This window comes from Hesperophylax consimilis, chromosome 26, assembly GCF_061612785.1.
Source record: "Hesperophylax consimilis isolate HC1 chromosome 26, BYU_Hcon_1.0, whole genome shotgun sequence".
In the NCBI taxonomy this organism is placed as follows: Eukaryota; Metazoa; Arthropoda; class Insecta; order Trichoptera; family Limnephilidae; genus Hesperophylax; species Hesperophylax consimilis.
The window spans coordinates 17810261-17838119 of record NC_142861.1 but is presented as its reverse complement, the minus strand read 5'-3'; the positions used below and the strand labels follow the sequence as shown (position 1 = coordinate 17838119).

Sequence of the window (27859 nt, the reverse complement as noted above, 5' to 3'; positions counted from 1 at the left end):
CACTTACATTTCTCAACTAGTTCCCTAAAGCGTAGTGTGTAAATGTTACTTACATCTCTCAACTTTCCACTAAAAGAGTGATGCTTAATAGTTACTTATATCTCTCTACTAAAAGAGTAATGCCTTAATCTCTCAACTCGCTTCTAGAAAAATGATGTGTAGAAGAATAGTAACTTAATTTAACTAGTCCTTTAACCTTTTCAACGCAATCTATTCCACCACCCACCGTGCGGCACTTTTCTACTCAAGGTACATAATATGTTTGAGTGTAACTTTGTCAAAAAGTTATGCGTGATATTGTTAAGTAGGTACTTACATCTCTCAACTCACTCCTAAAAGAATGATGCGAGTGAACAAGTTGGAACATCTCCTTGACGATGCTGGAAGCGTTACTGGATATGGTCAGCTGCAGCGAAGAGAGGCAGTACTTCCCCCTGATGATGGATCCCCTACCCTGGACCAGGGATCCCTCACTTCTAACAGAGAGACACTGGTCCATGTCTCCATATTGGTTGATGTTTCCATTCAGAAAGCCGGAGGGTATCTTGGCAGAGGAATCGTACACTGGAATAATTAAAAGTATAATGTTTTTTAGTGTACAACAGTCTTGGCGATGTGGGAGTGGAAGTGAAGTGAAGTCAATAAATTATTTCCTATAACTGACTAACTAACCATCACGCCGTTTCCCACGGGGGTAGGCAGAGAGGACGGAACGCCAAACAACTCGGTCTTGACACACACTTCTTGCCTCATTCATATTCATACATCGTCTCATACATACTCTTCTATTATTCTAACTCTTGACATGGCCCGAGTTGAGTATCTGATTCATATGATCGTGCCATGTCTTCCTCGGTCGTCCCCGACTTCTGCTACCATTCGCATTCGCATCATATATTCTCCTTACACTCCTTTCTTCTCTCATTCGCTCTACATGCCCAAACCATCTAAGCGTCCCTTTCTTAATCTTTCTCATTACGCTTACAGCAGCCTTGCACTCTTTATTTGCTATAATTGGTCAACTATAATATTTGGACACCAAAAGTAATCTTTGAGATCCAATAATAATTTAAGTATTTTATTTTGGAACCAAAACACCTGATTTTTATATCAGAACGCGATTATTTGCATTATGTAAGGTTAGGTCGGGTCATTTTTTATGTAATGTTACAATTTAACCTAAAAATAACTTCAATATTATATAATAAGCGGGCGAAAATAATTTTGTTTTCACTTATCTAATTATTACAAAAAAACGATTTCCGCATCTCCAGTGCCATAAGTGCAAGTATATATCACCCATTCTAAAGGTTTAGTATAGTTTAATTTTGATTAAATATTCTTCCACACAAGAAACAAGAAGATTAGGAAATAGGAAACTTGTATCACATTGTTTATACGTATACATATTTAAAGTTGGGATCCTCACAAAAAGATTGATCCACAATATTCATATACAGGGTTTTGCAATAAGAGGTGTTATTTTGATATTCAATCGTAAAAGATCAATGGTTTCGTTGCTTGTGTGGCACGTAGCGCGCTCTTGTTGAAAGTAAACGTTGTCCAGATCAATACCATCCAATTTCACTAAAGTTAATTTGCATTTCTTTCACTCAAGTGAATTTAAATAATTTCAATGCATTGTTGAAGCGTGTATCGTTCCATTTTTATTAATGGCGTAGTTTTTACTTGTCAAATGTCAAAAAATGACAGCTTCAAAAGTAACATCTACCGAAATAGCGGGCTATTCAAAATAACACCTCTTATTGGAAAACCCTGTAGAATAGTCGGACAGTAATGCCTTTCCCGCCATTCAAATAGGACGGAGGGAAGAACTACCGTTCCTGCCAGAAGCGTGATAATATGATTTTGGTGGGAATCTTATCTAAACCAATATTCAAATATTATTTTGTATGAAATAATCTGTAGTTCGTCATTTTGTCGTAAAAAGGCGCTTAGTATTTTTACATTATAATATATTCAAAAACAGATTTATTGGGTAGTAGCTGTTAATTATTAATATAGTAATAATTTCTCAATGCGAATATAAATAAACTAGTTTTATTTTCAGACTATTTGCGCATTTAGTTTAAAAATACACTTTTCATCACGAAAGAGCGTGCTGAGGTGTCCGAGTGGTTAAGGAGTTGGACTTGAAATCCAATGGGTTCTACCCGCGCAGGTTCGAATCCTGTCCTCAGCGAAATGTAAATTTCTTTTTATTATTATAAAAATAATTTAATGTTTATATTTATATAAAATCTTTATTTTTATTTATCTGTGTTTTATTTAACCGTAAATAGAAAATATTTTCAAATATTCTCATCGAAAAGATTTTACATTAATATATATTAAATGGTACGTATACTCTTGCGAAATGCAAACCAAGCCACGAATTACGGGAAAGGAACGCGAAGCAAGCAAGCAACTGCAAGCGGCATAAGGTTGAGGTTCAGTTCGGCTCGCGGATGTATACGTAGGATCATATATATTGGTGTCCGTACCTAGTTTATGCAGGAAATAGTGATGAATCTACATCACATTATTGATTTTGTGATAAAAATTTTATTAATTTGAACTTTTTTTGTTGCAAATTTGAAAAAAACGGTCGCTAGGTAAAAAGGTTTTTTTGATTCTCTAAAGCAGGAGTCAGACGGTTCACTTTTCGTTCATTTCCGTCTTTCATTTTGTCTCTTTCACTCGAACTGAAATGTCTGAACACAAGATGAAAGAAAAGTGCCAAATAAATTCATTAGTGACCCGTCGATGTAGGATTTCGGCATTCGGCATGTATGCTCTCTTTCATCAAAGTATCTTCGATAAACTTGTTGAATTCTGCTTCATGCTTGTTACGCAAAAACATTGGTGATTGGGTATCTCATCAAAATGACAGTTCAACACATTTACAAAAAGTGATATAAAGTCATGAAAGTGATGAAACAAAACCTAAGTTAAATTATGTTAAATAGGTAACTATTTAACCTAGTTTTGTTTCATCACTTTAAATGACTCTATATCACTTTTTAAAGGTGTGTTTAATTGTCATTTTGATGAGATACCCGGTCACCTTTAAGGTTAGGAAATTATTCAACTAATAATTAATATTTTGTGAATATTTACTTAAACCCCCGACTTAAATAGTTATCTCCATTAGATATTAATGTTGAAATCAAGGTTTTTTTTTGCATTAATTCGACAACTTTACCGTATCTTCTTTATTTATTGACGGAGCAACAAGTAGTAGCAATTCTTCAAATTTACTTTTATCCATTCGAAGATGATTGATGTGTGATTCAGTATTAATTTCCGCTAATTATTTCGATAATGCATTTGAAGACCTCTGTACAGTTTTTAAATTCCATGGTCGAATCCACCACCGCGCCGTGGACGTTTTCTTTGCTTCTTTTTAGTAAAATTATTTGATCAAATGGTCACAAATCAAAAGAATTCCAAGGCACACGACTTCTTTCGACGGCATCATAGTGGTAAACTGGTAAATGACGGATGAATGTTCATTTCTAAATCATTTTGTATGACCCGTGTGAACGCGAAATGAAACAAAAATGAACGTTCACTCGAGTGAACATTTACCCGAGAGATCGTCTGATACCTACTTATTAAGTGATGTAGATTAATCGGTTTCCCACTTGCACTACGAGATTCCAGATACCTTGTGTAAAAAATCTATAATAATGAATTATTTTTGCGTAGCTTCACAATATACGCAATGAAATTGGTTAGAAAAATATTTTAGTGTAAATTGTGATAGTTTCAAAACCCGGAGAAAGTTGCGCAATACTTGTTTCTGTCTTAAAGCTTTATACGGCGCCGCAACGCACAGACGAGGTGGCCGAGTGGTTAAGGCGTTGGACTGCTAATCCAATGTGCTCTGCACGCGTGGGTTCGAATCCCATCCTCGTCGGATTCATTTTGCCTTTTTATTTCATGTTTATTTATAAAATATTAAATTTAATAAGAAAAAAATATATATTTTAAACTTTACTTTTTAGTGCCCATAGTTTCAATTTCTTCAATTCTTCGAAATAAATGTCGGTTTGTTTCTTGCAATCTTCGCTGATGCCCTCGGAATTTCTTGGATCAAATGGTGGCACAGCTGTCAATAGAGTTGCTGGTGTCAAAATCTCAAGGGTGTGCGTTTCATTATCTGAAAAAAAAATTATTGATTACTGCATAAAAATGAATAATAATACGTTTATATTAATCATACATTTTTTTTATTTAAAAAAAGCAAAAAAATGTCGCAGCCGGTAGGATTCGAACCTACGCTCCCAGAGGGAATCTGATTTCTAGTCAGACGCCTTAACCGCTCGGCCACGGCTGCTGTTGAGTAGACTGCGTACAACGTAAACTCTATTACGTATATAAAAGGTTTTCTCAGAGTTTATAATACAATCGGTTGTAGTTCGACACATTTAAATTTACTAATAACTTTTTAGTGATAAATCACCGGGAACTTATGTTATAATAAAACGTAAACCATTTGTGAACCCTTTGGAATGGAAAACAAATGTATAATGATACTTTTATTTATTTTGGTTACAATTTTTTCTATTTGGAATCCACATTATTGCAAGTATGAAAACATTATAGAATCGGTTAAAAAAAAGGTTGAGATTATTATCTTTCAAATCTGGACCACATGACCATGTTAGATCATACATGTATAGATTAATACAATTAAAATAAGAAGGCAATTGACTGACCTAATATTTTTACATAAAATTATCCACGGCCATCTTGATACCTCATTATGTCTTAGCAATATTTAAATAAATGTCCCCAATTCCCATTGTTTAAGACACCATAGCATTTTTCACCTGAATATTTTCAAAAATTATATCGCCTATTTTAGCCCTCTGACCCAAATGTGTCGACTGTATAATAAGATTAGAGTGTGCTGAAGTAGATATTTTTGTTGATTTTTTTTATTTTTTTTTTTATTTATTAAATTTAATATAATTACATTTAATACAATATAAGATATGGGTAGTCCCACAAAGCTGTGACAATCAGCTTGTCTGTAGGTTTATAACATAATACACATTAGCTTAAGTTTAAATATTAATACCAAATATAATGTTTAGGATAGATAAACGTTTTGTTCATTTATTAACCACTTTTTTGTCAGTTTAGGGCAAGGTTCCTCATTATTTTTCAAGTTAAAGTTTTCGTTAAATTTGTTATAAATCACAGGTATCAAATAGTCAAGTATTCTGCTACCATACTTATTTGATATTAGTGGAATTTTTAGGCCTTTTTTTTCAGTTAATTTTTTCAGATAATTTATATAGATTCAAAAAAAAATTGTTATTATTAAATAATATGTTGCACTGATTATTATGTATTACTTGCGTCTCTTACTTTTCTGTAATATTTGTATTTCATATATATTTTTAATTTTGAATTTTTATTTTTATTTGTTTTATATTTTAATCGTTATTTAGGTATATGAAAATTAATGTGTCTTTGTATGTGTATTTGTCTTTTAACTGAGTTTTTATAACTGGATTTTTCTCACGTAAGTGAGATCGTCTGTAAAACCCAGTATAAATACATTTTATCGCTAGTCGGCTATTCAAAAAAATGATATTGGAATGAAATTGCAGTAGGTACGTACCTAAAAAGTCATTGTTTTACAAGTTTCATTTGTTCAATCTATCAATCAATATATTGGAACTCTAGATCTAGGGCAATTTCATTTGACAAAATACTGTTAAATATATACAAAATATTGTATCAGTGGCGCACCCAATTAAAACAATTAAATATATGTATACGCGTAGAAGGTTTTCCACAAAGAGGAAGTGTATCATTTTATGATTGCTTGCAGTGGTTTTTAATTACTCCGACTGATATGTATACTAGTCTAAGCGAGAGATCGTATATGACGTCATAAGTAGGGACAACGCCTCTAACCAACCGGCCATTGTGACTTCCATTGTTAGTATTACTTCCTCAATAATTGCAACCTTACTTTGTGGTGTCATTTTAATTTAAATAAAATAAACAACTTTGTGAACACCACTATTAAATCAAAAAGGATTGACGTGTGTTTCAAAACCAATGGTTTTCTCGTCAAGATAAACGTATTATAATGAAAATCAACATATATACAAAGGAATAGACAAATAAGTATACATCAACAAAAATATTACAATATATAAAATAGTTTTTTTTTAAATTTTTTTATTTCCTTTATTTTTTCCCAATTTATACATTTGACATTACAGTTTTATAATAATAAGAAAGGGAACCAACTAAGGCGCAGCCTGTGCGTGGGTAATATAAGTGTATACATTTTATTTTTGTAGCTGAAAATAACAGTAAGCATATAAAGAAAAATGGTAGGATTATAATTAAAGTTAGTCTAAAAGATTGTGCAAGAGGTGCATATTAAAAATAAATCAAAGTAAAAATAAAGGTTGTAAGATAATATATATATACTAGCAGTTAAAAACCCGCTCCGCGGGTTTTTGCTGCTAGGCCCTGCGGGCGGCACTTGCTTGGGCTGCGCCCAGTTTAAGTGATACTAACAACAGTTACATTTAATAGATAGATATTAGGTCATTCACAGAGAGAGGGTGAGTATATATTGTTAAAACACGGAACAGGAAGGAGTTAATGAATAATAACATGCTCAATTTAGGCATAATAAGAATGACAGTTGTTTGAATAAATTAAATTTTACGTATTTGTGGTGGATTATTTCAAATGAAACACTATTATTGACTACATGTCTACAACTGATATTAACTGTTATGGTACCTAATATAATTTGCTCATAGGAGACTTGCAGTGCTTAAATATGTGTTACAACCGTCAATGTCTATAAGTTGAATCAATATCGTATAGTTTGTCACAACAATTAAAGATAGTTACAACAAAGTTGACTGAAATAATACATTATTACATATTGATTAATTGTACCCGTGTTTATGGATAAAAGGAGGGTAATTGTGCAATGTGATTAGCAGTCGGTTTAATTAAAAGGTGTGAATTTTACTCCAACTGGTGGTAATTCTTTACCTAAAACTGTTACTGTATCTAATAAAGTTTAAAGTTAGATTATATATACACCTTCATCAGGAGAGTAAAAATCTATATATAAAGGTAGATTATTACAATATAGCGCCCCTGAGGTGATATCTCACAAAAGCGGCGCCATGCAAATTGTCCAATTAATAAATAAATATAACGTTTACATTTTATTATGTACGTATGCATTGATATACAATGGAAATAGATAAAATAATGTTATCCGATTAAACTTTATTTTATTAAAAAACAAATAACTTATTTAACTTCACTTTATTATATACAACAAACAAACAACAAACTCCAACGGCTCGGAGGGCTTTGAAGCAGAGAATGGACGGTTATCTTGAGAGTATTTCCTCCTGGGGTAAAAATAATCTCGTCGAATTTAATGTTTCAAAGACCCAATCCTGTCTGATTACGTCTAAAAGGGATCCAAATGATAATCTAGTCTCCTTCAACGGAAGCAATCTTCCGAACAGGCCTTCCATTGATATGCTTGGTGTAACTATAGGTGACCAGCTCAGGTACGGGGGCTCCATCGAAGCCAGAGTAAAGTTGGCCTCTCAGAAGCTGGGCGTACTGTACAGGGCCCGCAGATACTTTAATAGTACACAACTGCTCACCCTGTACAAATCGCAAGTGCGCCCTACTGTCGAATTTGGCAGCCATCTCTGGTCTGGAGCCCCAAAATACCTGAAAAAAACCCTTGACTCTGTGCAGAAACGGGCTGTCCGTTTGATAGATTCCCCAATCTTAACAAACGGACTGCAATCTTTAGAGCACAGGCGTCAGGTAGGTATGCTGTCCTTGTTCTATCGGTATTACAATGGAAGATGCTCTGAGGAACTAACGTCATTGATCCCTTCGGCACCGGTGCGTAGTCGGGATACACGCCAAACGCGCGCCCAACATTTGTACACAGTTGACACTTGTCACATGAGAACGGGTCGCTTCTACGATTCGTTCTTAAGTTCAACAGCTCGGCTGTGGAACGAACTGGCCGGCCTCTGTGTTTCCTCCCTCCTACAACATGGGACTCTTCAAGACCCATGTTCACTCCTTCCTCTCCACAAAAAGACCCTCCACACAGCATCCCCAAAGATGACATAGGCCCTGAGGGAAATTATTTTCTTCAGGGCCTCCTGTGTGGAGTAAATATATAAAAAAAAAAAAAAAATACAACCAATACATGTTTCATGAACGAAGTATACACCGAAGTCAAAAATTAAATATAGATTACAATTGGAAAAAATAAGTGGAAGGAGGGGGGAGGGGTAGGAGTAGGCTGGGTTTATAAGAATTATGAATTACAATATGAAAGACCAGTTAAGTGGGAAAATATTTAAAAGAGAGTTTATAAAAAAAAATTCTTGTTAATTACATCTACTTTTATAAACATGTTCTCTTATTTCTAAAATTTCGAAATTATTTATTTGTGATGCTTTATATCCTGTGTGAAGTATTTTAAGACCTGAAATTTTTTTTTGCATATAACCATAAAACAATATATTCATAAGACAAATAACATTTAATAACGGTTATTCTAATAAATTGAGAGTTGAAATACTAAATAAAATAATTAAACATATTATCTTCAAACGGTATTTTTACCCTAGTTCTTAAGATATAAATAAACAATGGCGTAGAATTCTGTTTGTGGATAACGACACTTCTAAAATTATAAATATAAACATTCCTGGTACTATTCAACCGGCGTTTTACACTAATAACAGAATGAATAAATATATTCTTAATAATAAAGATTGCGAAAATCAAACAAAAAAATCAGGAGTTTATAAACTCAATTGGGCTGGATTGTAATTTATTTTACAAAGGTAGAACCAATAGAAACTTTGAAGTCAGAACTAAAAAACATCTCAGGGTTCTAAATGCAAATAGTGAATATGAGTTTGCAAATCATCTTTTGAATCTCACTTTCGATAAAAATTCAGGTCTTAAAATACTTCACTCAGGATTAAAGCATCGCAAATAAATAATTTAGAAATTTTAGAAATTAGAAAACATGTCAATATAAAATCAGATGTAATTAATAAGCAAAAAAAAATTATAAATAATAATGAAAAATGCCATTGCAAAGTTGAACTAAACTTCCAGAAGAAATCTTATTATTAAACGCTTGATGTTCAAGTAATTTTGCATATTTAAATATACGCGCCAGTCATTTGATTCGTTTCTTCACCGCCAGAGGGGCGCTCTGTCGGCCACCTTTAGCCGCGATGCGTATTGGGTATCGGCCATATTGAATTAACGCATGCTTTTTTCGTCAAACGTCAAACGTAATCACGGAATTGTGGATAATTTTCACTGTAATGTAATTAATCCAATGGATTATGAACTTTCTAAGACATATTTTCTTCGATAATATCCAAAAATTGTATGAGCAGAAACGATATTTTTTAAGAAATATCGTATTACACGTGGCGATTCTATTTCAGTATGAAATGGTGTCTTAATCTTTAAAGTCTTATTTAAACACAATTTGAATTTGACCAATCACAGGGCCTACACCGTCCAGACGCTGGAGTAATAATATTATCAGATATATGAAGTAAAAGAACACAAAATAAAAGTAACACAAAGTAAAAATTAAATGAATAATGCTTCAACATTTGCATTGTACAGCCACAACTTTAATTCTTTTTGGTATTGCGCTAGTTTAGTTGTTACTTAAATTTTTTTTGGTAATAGATTAAAAGTGCGAGGTCCAATAAAGCTACTGTGAGTTTGCATTAGTTTGGTATTGGTTTGTGGGGTATAAAATACATAATTTCTTCTAAAGTTGATTTTGGGTTCATATTTTTGAAATTTGTTTTGGTTTTTCATGACATATTTCAGGCTTTGAAGTAAAAATAGTTTACGGAGATTGAATAGTTGAGATTCCTTGTACAATTGATCAGTCGAAAATGTCCTCTTTTTTATTATATATAACCTTGATAATATGATTTTGTACTATTTTTAGTGGTTTTATAAATGTATCTAGTGCGCCACCCCATCCGTACATAATTGAGGATTGCACTAGAGAAAAATAAATCATTTTCAATTTGTCAACATTGAGTACTTCCTTAAGTCTTTAAAATATGTACGTCAGATATCTTAATTTAGAAACGGTGTTATTAATTTGTGGTTGCCTTTTTAAATTTGTGTCAATATATATACCCAAATATTTGATCTTTACAATTTTTGCAATTTCAAAGCAAGAGGTGCATGTTACTTTATTACAGTTTAGCATTATGTAATCTAATTTTAAGGTTATTGGGAGGTTTGTTTTTACTGTTTTTATAAAAAGTTAGGTAAAATGTTTTATTATAGTTTGAGAAATTAAGTTAATTTTTGTATTTTTTTTATTTATTTTTTTATTATCAATATAAAGTTTTTTACAGGTTTTTTTCGATGTCTGTCTCACTAGGATAAACCTGTGTCGAGACAGACGTATTTGATACATGAATTAATGTTTACATATTTTTTGATACAAAAAATTTTGATACATTTACGTACACAACAACTTTTTTTTATATTCTAAAACATTTTTAATTAAATCAATAACATTTATAAATTAACACAACAAAATCAAGTAGTAAATAAAATATCTAAAATAGCAAAAAAAGTAATTATTATAAATATGGGTATCAATATGAAAATAAATTAAAGAGATTGCTATTAAAATAGTAATTAATATTTTTTTTATTATGTTGGTATCGTGGGTAATGGGTAAAATAAAAGTAATCAACCCTATTTTTACCCTTGTAAACCACATTCATCTGTCGATCGATATAGGATTTATCGATATTATATTATCATAGTTCCCGAGCCCGATTGCAGATCGCTAACGTACAAAATACATTCCTCATCGAATTAATTAAGAACAGTTAATCGTTGTGAACTGTTGTTTGTTCGTTGGCGATCTGCAGTCATGCTTCGGAACTATGACAAGTTACCGACAATATCCGTGCCAGATACCCTGACATTTTTTCCATCATCAAAGACAGACCCCGCAATTTTTGGTCAAGAATATTGGCACATTGCTAGTCAATCCAAGGGAGCCTGTTATGCTTCAATACAAAGGACTATACCAAAGATATTAGAAGAACGAGATGTGCTATGAGCAGTTCATACTGTGTGGAATTGTTTTGCCCAGTGTCGCCGGTTTTGTTCACCAATACTACTGCACACCTTCGCTTACGCTAAGGTATTCGCACTAATACATAGAACAGATTTCTGTGCGTACACGTCCCGATAGTATTCAAAGTACCCTAATTAGGTAGTACTCCGCCTACGGTCCGGCGGCCAACATAGCATATCTCGTTCTTCTAATATCTTTGGCCAAAGCACACCAAAACCGTGGTTACAACAATTTTCCAATTTCTTCAAAAAATAATTGATGATTGGTCATTGTTCCGTTCCTTATTACCTTCAAAATTCACATGATTGACTCCCCAGATTGTACCTTCTATGGTCTTGAAGTATGAACTTTGGATCACATATTTTTTTATTGTCCCTCTCTAAACAAATATCCTCTCTTCCTTACCTAAAATTGCCCCACCTCCATTCAATATCTCATCATTTTAAAGTCTGAATTTGACTGCAATGCTCCATATACTTTTGAAATTTGTCAATTTAAACAAAATTAATATATACATTCACCTCCCCTCTCTCCATAATTTGAAATGATGGCCCTTGGAGAGTGAAAGCCAACACGTTTGAAAAAAACTTATCTAATTTCTAAAATTTTAAAGATATATTATTGTAAACTGATTATTAATTATTAATAGTATCTTCTTATGTTAACCCGTCCAGCGTTTGAGGGACATATATGACCGGGCGTCAATATTTTATAAAAGTTTTTTTTTCTATCATTCGGAATTACATAACTTTTTTAACATCAAAAAGAGAAATAATAATTCTTTCTAGTTTGCCTCTTTATACTAAAATACTAAAAATAACCAAAATTAATCATTTATATTTCGCGCCTTTTTAAAAAATATTTCTTATTTTTTTATTAAATTAACGAAATAAAAGTGAAGGTACAGTTTTATTACAAATTTCTCAAACTAAACTAATGTATTTTTGAAATATCGAATCCTTACATTTTTTCTATGATTGGGGTAAAAAATTAAGTAAAAATGTGTTTGGCGTTTTTGACAAAATTTTTCACGTTTGATACTAAAATTTTATTATGGTGAAATGGTAAGGCGATGCCATACGTAGTAATGCAAAATCACGTGTTTTTGGTTTGAAAATTTGGTCGCCTAGAAATGTTTCAGACACTTTAATTAAATACTGCGAGTAGAATACATAAAATAATCGAGTATTTTTTAGATAAGTCTTTTTATAAGCCCAGAAAAAAATAATGTATAGGCCTATGAAAACTGCTTTAAAGTTCAAAATCTCCTACTTACGAACCCATTTTCGGTTATGATTTTATTGTGTAATGTGGCAAATTAAGTTATTTATAAAATGATCGAAAAAAAAATAAATGTTTATGCCTGAACATCCACAAAATAAAATAAAAGGCACTTTTTGGCCATGTTTTTTTCTTGCTTAAATCAAAACAATAATTTTATCTAGTTTCTAAAGGAGTATTTTTTTACGGAAAATTAAAAAAGGTGTATATAGCGCATTTGAAATACACAGAAAACATTGCAAACTGAACAAATGCACTGAAGGGTAAATTAAATTATTATTTATTTGGGCACACCGGAATTCGAACCCCATTAAATTTAAGAAACAAAATTAACTGCATTATCAACAATAATTCCTACCTACACCAAATTGCTGATAACACGACAATACTTAATTTATGATAATTTAAGAGCATTGATTTTTCCTTGATCCTTGTCTGTGGTTTAACAAGGATTCTGCCATGGGTACATTGCAACACGAATACCAATCAACTTTAGCAGGGGTTCCCAAAAGGTGGGCCGCTAGCCGATTATTGATTTTAGCAAATTTTAAGGATTCAGAAAACAATGCTACAAAAATATATGTGTGCTTCTGTCCCAAATCCATCTCAAGCAATTTTTGCTTCAAAAAAACATTTCTTCTTAGTATAATTTTACCGCCTCCGGTGTTTTTTTTCTAGTGTTATCGCGGGCTCTAACAAGTAATTTTTATTTGGTTAGGTTAGGTTAGGTTATTTGACAATATACTCATTAAAAATAATATAACATCATAGTATATTTGCGGCACTTTGCAGAGTGGTAGATACTGACATAGCCGTGTTTAGCGACTAGATCGGAATAGCCAGGTTTTCTCTACCTTCCCAATCCTATCTATCTTCCATCCCCACTATTTTTGCGTATTCATATGTTTTATATTTGCGGCACGTTTCAGAATGTACTGGTAAAAGAATACCATTCATTATGATTGTCTAAATGTTGATTGAAATGACCCGTGTTTGGTGACTAGAAATGAATACTTAGGCATTTGCTCATCTTCCTATTCCCGTCTCCTTTCCTTCCCACTACCATCAGCCTCAGAACACTGGCTCTAGAATCTCTAGACCAGTGGTTCTTAACCTGGGTTAGATTGAACCCCAGGGGTTCGGTGAGTCAGTCTCGGGGGTTCGGTGGAGGTCAAGACCCCAGACTTATATGATTCGTGGTGACACGCCCCGCTGGTCCATCATTGGCTGTAGGTGATCATGCAGCGGTAGAGCTTGCGATTACAGCAGAGCCAGGTTCAACAGCAACTCTTCAGAACAACATCGCTCTCAACGTTTTGGTGTCAACAAATGGAAACATACCGTGTTATTGCTAAGAAAGATTTTTATACCGTTTTTTACAACATATCTTTACGAGCAATCCTTTTCGAAGATGCTGGATATAAAAACGAACAATAGACTTTGTTGTGAAAATGACATGAGAGATGAGAGTGGCACTTGCCGAGGTAAAGCCGCGAATTTCTGAATTGGTTTCTGAAAGGCAACAGCAGAAGTCACAATGATTTAAAATAAATAATAATTAATATGTTTCATGTTTTGATTTAACCATTAAAATTTAATGTTTTGATCTTTGTTTTTTTTTTCATTTTGTCCACCTATATATAAATATATACCATGTTTTGAATTTGTAAAAATCTAGTTTTATTTTTCAAATTATGAGGGGTTCGGTAAATGCGCATATGTAACTGGTGGGGTTCGGTACCTTCAAAAAGGTCAAGAACCACTGCTCTAGACGGTTGGGAGCAACTACGAAAAAAAAAAACAGCTGTCGGTGGAAAACATTGGTCTTAGTGCTGCAATGTTTAGTTACCTCTGCACATAGCACATTAGCACATTCATCCCGGCAAATGATCAGCTGTGTGCCGTGCAACACATTCGTTTGTGTATTTACATAATAAAAACAATGGATAGTCCTTGACGTGGAGATTTTTTGTAATCCGAAATGAATAGAAGAAAACGGTTGACCACCTATGCGTTTTAAACATTTAACATTTTTATATCGCAGAACGATCAAAGCCAATTTAATGATTCCTAAGCATTATTTATCAAGCCTAATTCGGATTAATAGTTGGTGATAATTGTTACTTTGATAGGCTCAATGAATGCTGGCTGATTTTTTTTTTCAATTTCAAGGCCAAGTTATAAATATATTAATCACTAGCTGTAACCCGCCACGCGTTGCTGTTACTCAGTCTGCCTGTGCAGATAGAGAAACAATAGCGAGTTTTGCTATCTATCTACATCCCACAGATGGCGTTTTTCTTAAAAAAGCCATGTTTTTTTTATTACAAGATAATACATTACAAAATGATAACAATGTAATAATGTATTATTCCCAGTGAGTTTATAAAACTCATTTCGGGAAAGACAACATTAGAAAGGACAAGACAAATAAATAAAATACATTAAAATAAATACATTTAAATAAATACATTAAAATAAATACATTAAAATAAATTCATTAAAATAAATAAACGCAGATGTTATTATGGAGTTCCAGAGAAAGATTGTGTTAGTCATTAATGAAACTGCTAAGGAAATATCTTTTAAGAGCTGTATTAAGAGCATTAATGAAACTGCTAAGGAAATAGCTTTTAAGAGCTGTATTAAGAGCATTAATGAAACTGCTAAGGAAATAGCTTTTAAGAGCTGTATTAAGAGCATTAATGAAACTGCTAAGGAAATAGCTTTTAAGAGCTGTATTAAGAGCATTAATGAAACTGCTAAGGAAATAGCTTTTACCTCTCAAAGGTGACATTTATTTATTTATTTACTAACGAACCTTGTCCAATTTAAACCAGTGGCGGCTCGTGAATATTTGGTGTATTAGAGGGCTAATATTACAAAAACTGGCATTATTGATGTTGTTGTATTAATAAAAATGACAACATTCGATTTTTTGTATGAAGCTTTTCAGGAATTTTCAGTATGGCCGCACGGAACACATTACATATTACACGAAGTTAATACGATTGAGGAGAAATGTTAAACTACAGGATAGTTAAAAAAAACTGCTACGAAAAAAAATTTACAGTAAAGATAATGTTAGGTCAAGACAGGAACAGGGTTTTGATGGAGTTTACTTTTGCCACATCAATATAAAATATTACTTGCTTAATGACTGACAAAATCATTTAGACTTACACCAAAATATTCAAGGTCTTGACTTGAGTTGACAAGTCTGGCCATTCAGGACATTGGTGAATGGTATCCATAATTTGTGGAGTGTTGATTGAGAAAAAGCAAATCATTGTTTTTGAGTTTATCATTCATTATCTTTCGGAGATTTAAGATTTTGAACAAACGAACTTTTTTGTTGAAAACAAAAACATCCTAAATGTCACCGGAGACTAAAATTTCATTTACATGTTTACTACAAATAACGTATGGAATCACTGGTTAAAATAAGCCAAGTACGTCCCTTAACACCCTGTATGACGTGAAATGTGAATGGTAGAAGTTGGGGACGCCCGAGAAAGACATGGCACGATCAAGTAAACCAGATACTTGAGTCGAGCCATGTCAAGAGTCAGAATAATAGAAGAGTATGTATGAAACGATGTATGAAAGTGAATGTTTTGCAAACATTGTATTTTCACTATGCAGTAACAGAATGTTACCTCCCTTTTCAATAATCCATCTATTGATGGCTAGTAAATTTTCTAGAAAATCGTGCGTGTTTATTCCACGATAACAACCGGTCGGTGGCTGAGTTGACATCGCGTTTAGGTCCCACCCTGGCGTCGTGTGGTCAAGTCCTCCATCACAACGCAAGCAACATTTTCTTTACTGTGGTGGTAATAGAAGATTTTCAAATATTGTCAGGTTATTTGTAACCCGGGAACGTTTACTTTCTTTAAAAAAACGACAACAATGATTTTAACAACCGATTCACGTGAACCGGTGCGAACACTGCGAACCGGTGGGTAGGTGATTGATTGCCGCCATTATGCAATGTGCGTGTCATCGTGCGTCACAAATAATCGCGTTGTGCATTAATGGATGCGGAATGCGGAAGGGAAGATGTTTATCTGAGATCCACTCAAGTCTGTGATTGTTTGGATTATGCATGGGCTTTGTGATCAGCGCCGGATCTGCCACATTTGACTAGTCATTCTAGCTTTCGAGGTGTAATTCTTTAAACTATATCTCAGTACACCATCCCGTCAATTCTACTAAAACAATGCCACTCTGTATTCTCTAATCCACTAACCATTATCTTTAACCATCTTCCTATATATTTTCCCATCTACAGTCTGAAAATCTAGCAAAATTGTAACAATATTTAAAAAAAGGTGACGAGACTTACATTTCAGACTTTCGACCAATATGCATACAATCTGTAGGTACACGAAGAAAACTTACTGATACTAAATACTGTTAATTTATCAAAAATGGTCGTGTTTTTGTTAAAACAGGACTGCAGTCGTTTAACGAATGAATTGACAGAGTTCCGAATGTTTTATGAGGTGGAACACGTGTTCATACAAATATTGATATTTATACTGACATACTGATATTTTTCGTATTCCTTTATAATATTTATTAGGAAAAGAACACGTTTTCTCGATATTTTCTAAATTAATAACATTTTATCAGGAAATTGGCATGCTATCACTTTTTAACAAGATCATTTTCAATTAAAATCTTTGAATCTCTAGTCTGGATGAAATATGTCCTACACTAAACAGGTAATAAATCACGAACAACGTGGCTTCATAAGAGGTAGATCAACTACAACAAATTTATTACCCTTTCGAAACTATAATTGAAGTATTTTTCTAAAAATAAACCAGTTAACTGTATACTGATTTCTCAAAGGCTTTTGATAAAGTGTCACACAAAGTTCTGATCCGAAAACTTCATGATCTGAAAATCAGAGCAAATATGTTAAGCTGAAACCTACGTGTCAAAATTAAATTGTATACATCAAAAAAATTTACCGCCACTAATGGCGTACCATGATTTTTCACGGGTCTGCGCTAGTTCCATACATGGTGTAAGAAAATAATCTCTACTGAGTAGAGAAAACTATATATATTTAATAACAAGTCACGGTACGCCACTGCTAAAAACCTGAAAAAAATAATATCTCAATCGGACAATAGAAACAATTTAGTCAATTAATAGTTTAACCGTGTAATGTCCTCGGATTATAGAACTGTTGGATGCGACACAATGATGAAATGATATATTTTTAACGTTATGGTATTGCACTAGATGCCATTTCTGTTGCAGACTTGATATGTAGGTGTATTCAGCTTCATTCAAATCAAGGGGCGGAACGTCTGTAAAATAGGTATTTTTTTATGCGAATACAGCTTCCAATTGTCCGGAGCTAGTGGTACTATGTCATCCCTAATTGGTAGATGTTATGAGGCGGAAAAGAGTGGGGAAGATAAGAGACTGAGAAAGAGGAAAGTTTGAACGTATCTGGCTATTCGGGTCTAGTCACCAAGCATCGCTAAACAAATTTCAAGCAACGTTTCAAGTAACACTCTAAATGTTCACAAATAAGTAGCGAAATCCTGTTTTAACGTAGTTTTGCATTTTATTTGCACGTTACGTTTCTGTTTCAAGATGGTGGCCGTTTTGATAGTTCAGCAAAGATACGTTTTTCAAATGTGAAATCGCCCAGTTTATTTGGACTTTCTTATTCGCATTTTTCAATATTATCTAACTGAAAAACGATTTGTCATTGAGATAGTGATGTTTCTTTGGGCAAATTGTATAATTCTTTATTGGAAATTATAAAAATATCACATAAAATATATTTGAGTACCTTCTTCCAAATCTCATGATTTGAGAGGAAATTTTGGTTTTGATTTATTACGTAAGAGAAAATTAGAAATCTACTTTTATGGAAATTTTGGACTTTTCACGGAATGACTAGGATATTAGAAAAAAAACAACTGTCACTGTCGAGAACATAGAATGATGGGGAAATTTAGAAGTGCCTTCCATACAAATTTGAATGGAAACAAGTGTTCTATTATGCCCAACAGCCCAACCCTCTGTCTCACTTACACTCGCCTGACATCGTAGATCTCTATCCCACTTGAATTTCGTAAACTCAGTTTTTTTTGTATTGAAAATTTAAACCCGATTATAACCAGTATTGTTCCAATAATGAAAGGAAAAAATAAGACAACTGAAGGAACAGAAGGAAAAAATGGCAGAAAACTGGGAATACCTGCAAATTACACAAAGTGTAAAAAGAAAATAAGCCAAAGATAATTCGAATTTATTATTTTTTACTTTTGTGTAACGTATCCTCTGTAATTGTTTCATCAATTGTAATGTCACATTATAATTAGCATTAGCCATCATCTCTTTTGATTCGAGACAATGGACGCACGGCCTCCACGTGAGCAATCACACGTTGGTGGTTGCTAGTACTGGACTCCAAAACTTAAATTGTTTTTATTTTAATGACAAACTAAAGTTTACAAACAAGGTTTTTTATGCATACCACAAAGTACAGGGTTTTCCAATAAGAGGTGTTATTTTGATATTCAATTGTAAAAGAACAATGGTTCGTTGCTTATGTGGCACGTAGCGCCGTCTTGTTGAAAGTAAACGCTGTCCAGATCAATATCATCCAATTCCGGCCATAAAAAATCATTAATCATCTCTCGATAGCGCAATCAATTTACCGTAACTGTTGCTCCAGCCTCATTTTCGAAAAAGTAAGGTCCAATGACTCCGCCGGACCATCAACCGCACCAAACAGTCACACGTTGAGGATAGAGAGGCTTTTCAACAATAACTCTTGGTTTTTCCGAGCCCCAGATGCGACAATTTTGATTGTTGACGAAGCCACCGAGGTAGAAATGGGCCTCATCACTCAAGATGATTTGAATTTGATTCACTCAAGTGACTTTTAATAATTTCAATGCGTTGTTGAAGCGTGTATCGTTCCATTTTTATGAATGGCGTAGTTTCTACTTGTCAAATGTCACAAAATGACAGCTTCAAAAATAACATCTACCGAAATAGCGAGCTATTCAAAATAACACCTCTTATTGGAAAACCCTGTATATATTTTTTTTAAGAAATCAAACATTCCCGGGTTACGAATAACTTGACAATATTTGAAAATCTTCTACTACCACCACAGGCGGAAAATGTTGCTTGTGTTGTGATGGAAGAATTAGCCAGCCGAGGAATTGAACACACTACGCCTGGGTGAGACCCAAACGCGATTTCAACTCAGCCACCGATCGGTGAATATATTTTTCAACAACATAAAAATTAGGAGATAACCTTATTGAATGAATAGAGGGAAATTAAATGTTTTAAACTATCTCTTTTCCTGAAAAATTCATAGTAGAATATACTATCAGTATCGCTCTTGTGGAAGACCAGCATTCCGAATCAAAATGTTAAATGAATAGCCAGGTACTTCCCCAGCTTCCTTTTTCCTATCTTCTTCTCCTCCCTACTCCCTTCAGGCAGTTGGGACTATTGTGCGGTATTCACCTTAAAAAATCTATTTCCTTTTATATCCTATCGGCTGCGCCATTGTGATATCCTCGATACATCAGAGGAAGTATCATGTAATTTGTTAGTGAACATTTTACACATTTTTTTATTTTTTTTATTTATATAAAAATTACATACAATGTTATTTATACCCGCTAAGCTACTGCAAGTAGCTTGTCAGCAGGAGATTAGTTGCACATATAATAGTAGTACAATACATAAATGAAATAATCTTATATAGCGCCTAAAATGTTCAACTTACTGAGTATTGATATTAAGACATCGAAAACTGATGATCATTATGCCATTTGTGTACAGAACTGGTTATTTGCTCAAGGAAGGAAATATTATAAAGAATGCCTTACAACTTAATAGTGTTCTTATTTTTCGAGTAAAAATTTTATCTCTAAATTAACTTTCAACAAAAACTTCCTTAAAAACTTATCCTACCTTATTTTTATTTTTATCTTTATGTTTACAAGATTCACCTACTCCAATTCCTTTCCTGTATGTGATCATGTACATAATATTATATATTCAGTATTGGTTATTTATGAAGGGAAAGAACTATTTTAAAGAATACCTGACATCATTAAATAAGTTCATTTGCTTTATTATTCTTTTTTTCATTTCAATTCTGTTTAAAATTTATTTTTAAAATAATTATTTAATTTATCTTTATTTTCATCGCTTTCTTATTTTCAGTTAAACCTATTTAACCTATACCTATTTTACAACTGAATGAATCATGTATTACATTTATATAATTATACACAAATTTCGACTACCATAATACGGATATGTGTCTAGTGTGGTAGTCGAAAAGCATGTAAAAAACCTGTATCCAAATATATTTTTATGAATAAAGAAAAAAAAAAAAAAAAAAAAAAACATCATCAACGCTTTAGCGTAGTAATACATACATATCTACAAAAACCAAACAAAAAAGTAAAATTGTGTTATACTTTAAAGTTGAAAATACAGAAACAGTGTATCACAGTCTTAATACATGAGGTTACTCCTTGTAGCCATGATTTTAATGTTAAAAAGAATTAAATAATGGAGCAATTTTCTTTTCATATGGCAATTTGTTAAAAATTAAAGGTATTATGTATTCAAGAGTTCTTTGACCATATTTGTTTTGGAACACAGGTACTTTCATTCCTTTATTTTGTATAAAACGTGTATTGTGTACATGATCCACCATTGTTTTATACGGACTGTCGGATATACGCTGTAATACAATTTGTTGCCACATAAGGGCACGAATCGGTAATACATTTATTGATTTATACATGATACTAATGTCTCGCCTCTGGTTAAAATCGGTTTTGCTTACTAACAACTTTACCATGGCGTTATTAATTTAATAAACGACACACACCCGACCTATCTCACTCTTCCAAATTCAGTACCCACATATACTACACCGAACAATTCTCAAATTTCACTCGGGCTCTTTTTTAGATGTTTACTCTTGCGTAATTTTTTTTCTTGCCAATGGTATCTCAAAAAAGTCACTAACTTCGAGATTGCAGACATCCTTCCTCCTTCACACATCCTTGCCTTCGAACGTCCATTGGAGTGATCTTGTCCATACATTATAATTAATATTATTAAATTTATTGTACGATTTTTACAGCGGCATACCTCTAGCCTCAATAACCAATATTGTCCATGGCTATTGAGTACCATCATAATATAATGCAGCATACCTAATATCATGATATATAACTAACTAACCATCACGTCCTTCCCCGTATGGGTGAGCAGAGATGATAGACCGACACACAAAACAATCTGTTTCAGCACACACTCGTTGCTTAATTCAAATTCAATCCAATTAATTTTAAGAACATTACAAAATAAAAATAAACTTTCGTCTCTGAAGATAATTTTAGTGACTCTCACATGCAAATTTAAACAGAAAAAGATTTGGTCGCATGATCCCAGGGTATGGATTCTCCAATCCAGGCCGCTCGCAATCGCCGTCGAAAATACATACATTGGTGGACACTCTTATTCTTGAGTCTCGTCCAAGGAACATACTTACATACGCCAAACGTCAAAATTCATTCCACTCGAACGACGAATGGTTCGAACCACTCGTTGTTCTAGTGCAGAGGTTCCCAAAGTGGTCTATATGGACCCCCAGGGGTCGATATCAACTTGCTGGGGGTTTATGTCACCGAGAAATTTTGGGGGTCCACGAGATTCAAATGGGTCTACATACGAACGGACCCCCATTTACCTCAACTCAATATTTAGGAGTTCCGTAAATGACACAATACACCTAACACAAATAACACAGTTTACGTAATACTAATAATAGACTGAGAAATTACTTATTTGTATGTTTATATATCGTAAAGTTGTTTATTGAGGTATATAAATAGAGTCTACGTTCCTTTTCTCGACAGAATTGATATATTGAACCAAAACATTGCACATTGGAAAATGACGTTCAACATTTAGATGTACTTCACACAGACTTCAAAACTAAGTTTGGGGACATTTTGAATGTGGAAATGGAATGTTGAAGAATCGGATATCATATGACAAGAAGAACTGATCGGAATAAGCGCTAACAAAGAACTTAAGGGGCAGTTCTGTAGGGCCAGCTACAGAAAGAAATTCCCGTTGCTTATCCTGCTTCATTTGGTGTAATACCTCACAAGGGCGCCCCTGTCTGCACAATGCAAAAACAGAGGAACTATATCACCACCCGGTTGTAGGGCAGGCAAGGGAAGGAAATCTTTTTACGAAAAAAATAAATGATTATCACATGGGACGTTAATAGTTTTAGGAAAATTTTCAATATTCGGCAGATCTGTCAACATCTGATCTAGTGGAATGACATCGTCGAGAATCGAGGCCTAGGACCTCAGCCTTGCCGGGGCTTTGATCTGCCACAGAGCTAATTCCATCCTATTACCTTCGATCATATTTCACTGTATCATACTTCGACTAAGAACTAACAACATCATCTTCATTTTCTTAACGCATATTTTTACGGGCTGCTATTCGGTCATTTTGATTGCAAATAACCTCCCATATCACCCACTTGATTCAGTAAAATAAATATATTTCTGTTTTTGAAAAGCGTGAGAGAGAATGCTATGTTTTAAATTTGGACAAGTTTGGTTAATTTTATGTTTTAAAAGTGAGAATGAAAAGTGAAAACACATTTATTATCAAGTCGCCCCCTGATGAGGTGTTTGAGTGATGTAATGGGAAACATCTCCTGGAAAGGCTAAACATACAAGAGCGAATACTTGCTAATTTACTAATTTAATTTGTCTTCAGAAGGTCAGTGTAATACTGGCCATCAACCTTTAGTTTGTTGTTTGTTGTTAGTTGTTAGCCAATATGTTTTTAGCAGGATGTAACCGCATATATGTTTTATATTGGGATGTATAGTAAATTGATGTCTTACATATAGTTAATACAATACTTTATTTTTAACGAAAGTTTTTATTTTTTTATTAGTTTCATCTTTATTAATTCCATCACATGGGGGATATATTGTGCCTGTCTCACTATGTACTATGATCACTGATCACTAATGAAATACGGAGTCGAATTAAGGTCGACGTAATGTAGTTTTTTAACAGTAACATTGTGGTATACAGTAGTGAATGGTGGAAGAACTCGGAGATGCTCGAGAAAGACATTAGCACTAGCGAAGCATTGCGGGGTTCCACTATAGGTAGGTACATATAAATCTGTAAGGTGACAGATAAATTAATCAAAATGAAAATTCAACACACCTTAAAAAAGTGATTTAAATCATGAAAAGTGATTAAACAAAACTAGGTTAAATAGGTTAGTTTTTTTAACGCTAATAATATAATGATAAATTATCATTATGTTGAGTTATCATGGAACCATTTAAAAGGTCGCCATAAATCTATGGAGGTGTTTGTATCATTATACTGATGTCTGACGCATGCCTGATTTGAGAGTCTATAAACTGCCGGACATGACGACCACTGTTTGCCATCACTGTTGTTCTAGCTGCCTGTATTTTCAGGGGTTTTCCCCGATCTTTAGTCAAACTGATCACGTCTAAAGCTATACATCTGCTGAGATACCCGGATAATCAGATTCAGAGCCTACATCAAATATTTAACAACAATATGTCGAATGAACTGCCGACAAATAGGCAATATTAAAACAGAAACAGAACATCGATACCTACCTAATACTTATAGAAAATACGCCTTTTTCTTTAAAAAAACAATGGAATTTTGAAAATGTTATCAATAGAATATCCTTAGATGAATTAAACTAGAAGATATGTTACTTAGACAACGCGCGTGGTTTCACTGAACTAGGTTCAGTGGACGCACTTGAGATTTACTGCGTTTAGTATGGCTTATAAGTTCGTTCATCAGAAAAGCTGTCACCAGCTGCCACAAACGGTAACCGGATAAATCATCACAATGATAATTCATCACATCTTTAAAAAGTTATATAAAGTCATGGAAAGTGATGAAACAAAAACTTTGTTAACTTGGTTATGTAGATTAGGTTAGGTTAAAAAAAAATTTCATCGTTTCTAATGACTTTATATCACTTTTTAAAAGTGTGTTGAATTTTCACTGTGTTGAGTTATCATGGAACCGCCACAAACACGTGCTCTCTTAATAATTGTATAAATAAATACCATTATTCACACGGCTACCAGAAAACGGCAAATGGCGAAATAAATAAGGACAACCTACTGCCTTTAAGGCGAACCTTAATGCTAAATCACTATTTTGATTTATCTTTATAACGAATCGGTGTACATTATAATACCAAAAAATATTCTTTACATAAATTGAAGGTTTTCTTATCGCTTCGCTTGAGTAGAATACAAATAAAAAATAAATTACTCAATAAAAAATATAAATGCAAACTACTAAAAAATATTTTTTTTCAATAGAAATGTATGAACGCGAAAAGGAAACAACTTTTAAAAAATACAGTATTATAGCCAAGTTTATCTGTGACAGTTTCACTTGATCAAATTTTTTGCTTTCTTATAAAACTATTTACAAAATAAATAAAAAACAGTTTTTTTGCTTACGTTTCTAGACTCCGTAAGTCAAGCGATTTTAATGCCTATTACCTACGATATAAGGTATACCAAGAATATACACATTTTTGGCTTGTAGCTTCCTCTTAAGTCGTCCTTAGTGTAAACGAGTATGCGTATCTTGTCATCTCAGTCACACCTGTTATGTAGAATGTAGTAATTCGCAGCAACTAGTACGTACGTACTAAACATTGCTTTAAGTACGTAAACACTGCTTGGTCCTATATCTATTTCGTTCACACACGCATATTCTTTGAATGTCTGTCTTTGTCGTACATGAAATGCATTTAAATTGAGAATTTACTGGAAACATAAGAGTGTTGGTTACTTGCCACATTTTGAATATTTATTTTATTTTATAATGTGTCTATTTGTTTTGTAATATCATTGGGGGTATCAACAACAAACAATAGAATTGCTTTTATACGGGACTAATAATTTACACAAAAAACAATAATAATACGAGCAAAAAATTATAAAGGAAATGAAAAGAACATCCGTGAAAAATTGTAATAATTACGCTAATGTCATGGTTTACGCATTTCAATTAAATACCTACATACAATAATGACTTTTGTACGCTTGTATTTGGGAAAATACACAGAGTGTCCAAAGGCAAAGTGCATAAACTTCGAGAAGTAATTCTAAATGATGGTAGAAGTAAAAAAAAAAACGAAATTCCGTTGCTTTTTGTCTCATCTAAAAATATATTTTCCATAGAAGAATATTATTTTCTTCATACAAACAATTCAACTTTTGTATCTGAAATGTACCTTACCACGTTGAAATTGGGAAAAAAACATAGATACAGGGTTTTCCAATAAGAGGTGTTATTTTAAATAGCCCGCTATTTCGGTAGATATTACTTTTAAAGCTGTCATATTTTGACATTTGACAAGTAGAAACTACGCCATTAATAAAAATGGAACGATACACGCTTCAACAACTCATTGAAATTATTAAAATTCACTTGAGTGAATCAAATGCAAATCATTTTGACTGATGAGGCCCATTTCCACTTCGGTGGCTTCGCCAACAAGCAAAATTGTCGCATCTGGGGCTCGGAAAACCCAAGAGTTATTGTTTAAAAGCCTCTCTATCCTCAAAGTGTGACTGTTTGGTGCGGTTTATGGTCCGGCGGAGTCATTGGACCTTACTTTTTCGAAAATGAGGCTGGAGCAACAGTTACGATGAATGGATTGCGCTATCGAGAGATGATTAATGATTTTTTATGGCCGGAATTGGATGGTATTAATCTGGACAATGTTTAATTTCAAGAAGATGGCGCTACGCGCCACACAAGCAACGAAACAATTGATATTTTACGATTGAATATCAAAATAACACCTCTTATTGGAAAACCCTGTACTTTTTACTTGTAGGATCACATAGAATCATCTTCCGAAGTTTGTGCACTTAACTCCCCGGACACCCTGTATTTATATGCTTGGATTAAAAATTCGGCATTAGCAAAATTTTAAAAAACATTTATTACTCTCTTGAGCTTGTAACAATAAACGATACTTCGTGTGTTATGATCATTGGCATGAATTAACATCAGTTTAGTAAGTATATTTAACCTTGTAATGCCCAAGTCATTTTATTATGTACATTTATTATAATTAGGAATTACCGAACACATCAAATTATTGTTTTTATCATCATGCATTCAATTCAATTTTATGACATAATAGTTGACGCGTACCCGGTGTTGCTCATGGTTATGAATGATTTGGAGTAAAGTTTTGAGGTTGTTAATTCTAGTGTACCTTAAAACTGGATCTATTTTTAATGTGGAGATAATATTATTCTAAAAAATTGAGAGTTTTACTATTGATAAGTTTTAGTTTCACTTGATCGTGCCACGACTTCACCATTCACTACTGTTACTACAAAACGTTGTTACTACAAAAAACTAGATTTGAAGATATCTAGTTGCGGTGCAAATATGAGTGCATTATGAAGTACTTAATTATGCTATTAAAATAACCATATGAGTCATCGTTTGGGAATAACTAACATATAGACCTTAAGTCAAATTTAAACATTACAGTAACTGGGGAAACTCCACTGGGGTAGTAACCATTAATAATTTCTAACATTTTACTCAGAAATCAATTAGGAAATCAGTAATTGAAATTAAAATAACTATTTATTTATTTATTTGGAAAAGTTGACAGCAAATCTTTAATAATATAATGATACAATAATAATATTATTAATTATGCCAATTATGAACTTTCCACTGATGAATAGTTAATGGTGTTACAATGGTGTACAATGGCATAGAGATGTTCTCTTAAATTAATTTCTTGTTTAGTTAGGAAATAATAAAAATATTAAAATAAAGGAGGGTGGGGGGGAGGAGGGGGAAATATAGGATAAGGATTAAGAGGCAAAGGACGGGAATATATAGGAATTGAACTTCTAGTTTGAGTTTTGTTGATTATTGAGTTTTTGTTTTATGTCGCGTAAAGTCGAGTTAAATATGACAATATGGTTATAATTTAAGTTAAAAAAGTGTGTGGATCTGTAGATAAATGAGTTTTGTTTGGAATTTGTCTTACAATGAGGGAGATTAAAAGTAAGCGACTGTCTGCTGTTGCGATTGGGAACATGGATTATCTAGACATAATATAAATGCATCGTCTGTAAGTGGGCTACCCACAGTTTGATAATGCCTTCAGAGGGCGAAACAGCTGTCACGCGTAATAATAATTAGGTACACAGCAGAACTTGTTTAAAAATAAACTGTTTAATAAATCCAATAA

The 27859-nt window shown here is 33.2% G+C and overlaps 1 protein-coding gene and 3 non-coding genes across 4 annotated transcripts in view; 2 read left to right on the top strand and 2 right to left on the bottom strand.

Moving 5' to 3' along the window:
• Window positions 1-27859, bottom strand: part of LOC149411231 (O-acyltransferase like protein-like) — a 77220-nt gene that overhangs the window by 13892 nt on the left and 35469 nt on the right. The window contains exons 2-3 of the mRNA XM_089647105.1: window positions 4004-4165; window positions 317-564 (exon numbers count right to left, since the gene is read on the bottom strand). Coding sequence (XP_089503231.1) covers window positions 317-564; window positions 4004-4165 — 410 coding nt within the window. The remainder of the gene's footprint in view (window positions 1-316; window positions 565-4003; window positions 4166-27859) is intronic.
• Window positions 2122-2203, top strand: TRNAS-UGA (transfer RNA serine (anticodon UGA)). Its single transcript has one exon. It is a non-coding gene; the product is annotated as a tRNA-Ser (tRNA).
• Window positions 3841-3922, top strand: TRNAS-GCU (transfer RNA serine (anticodon GCU)). The gene has a single exon. It is a non-coding gene; the product is annotated as a tRNA-Ser (tRNA).
• TRNAS-AGA (transfer RNA serine (anticodon AGA)) lies at window positions 4261-4342 on the bottom strand. Its single transcript has one exon. It is a non-coding gene; the product is annotated as a tRNA-Ser (tRNA).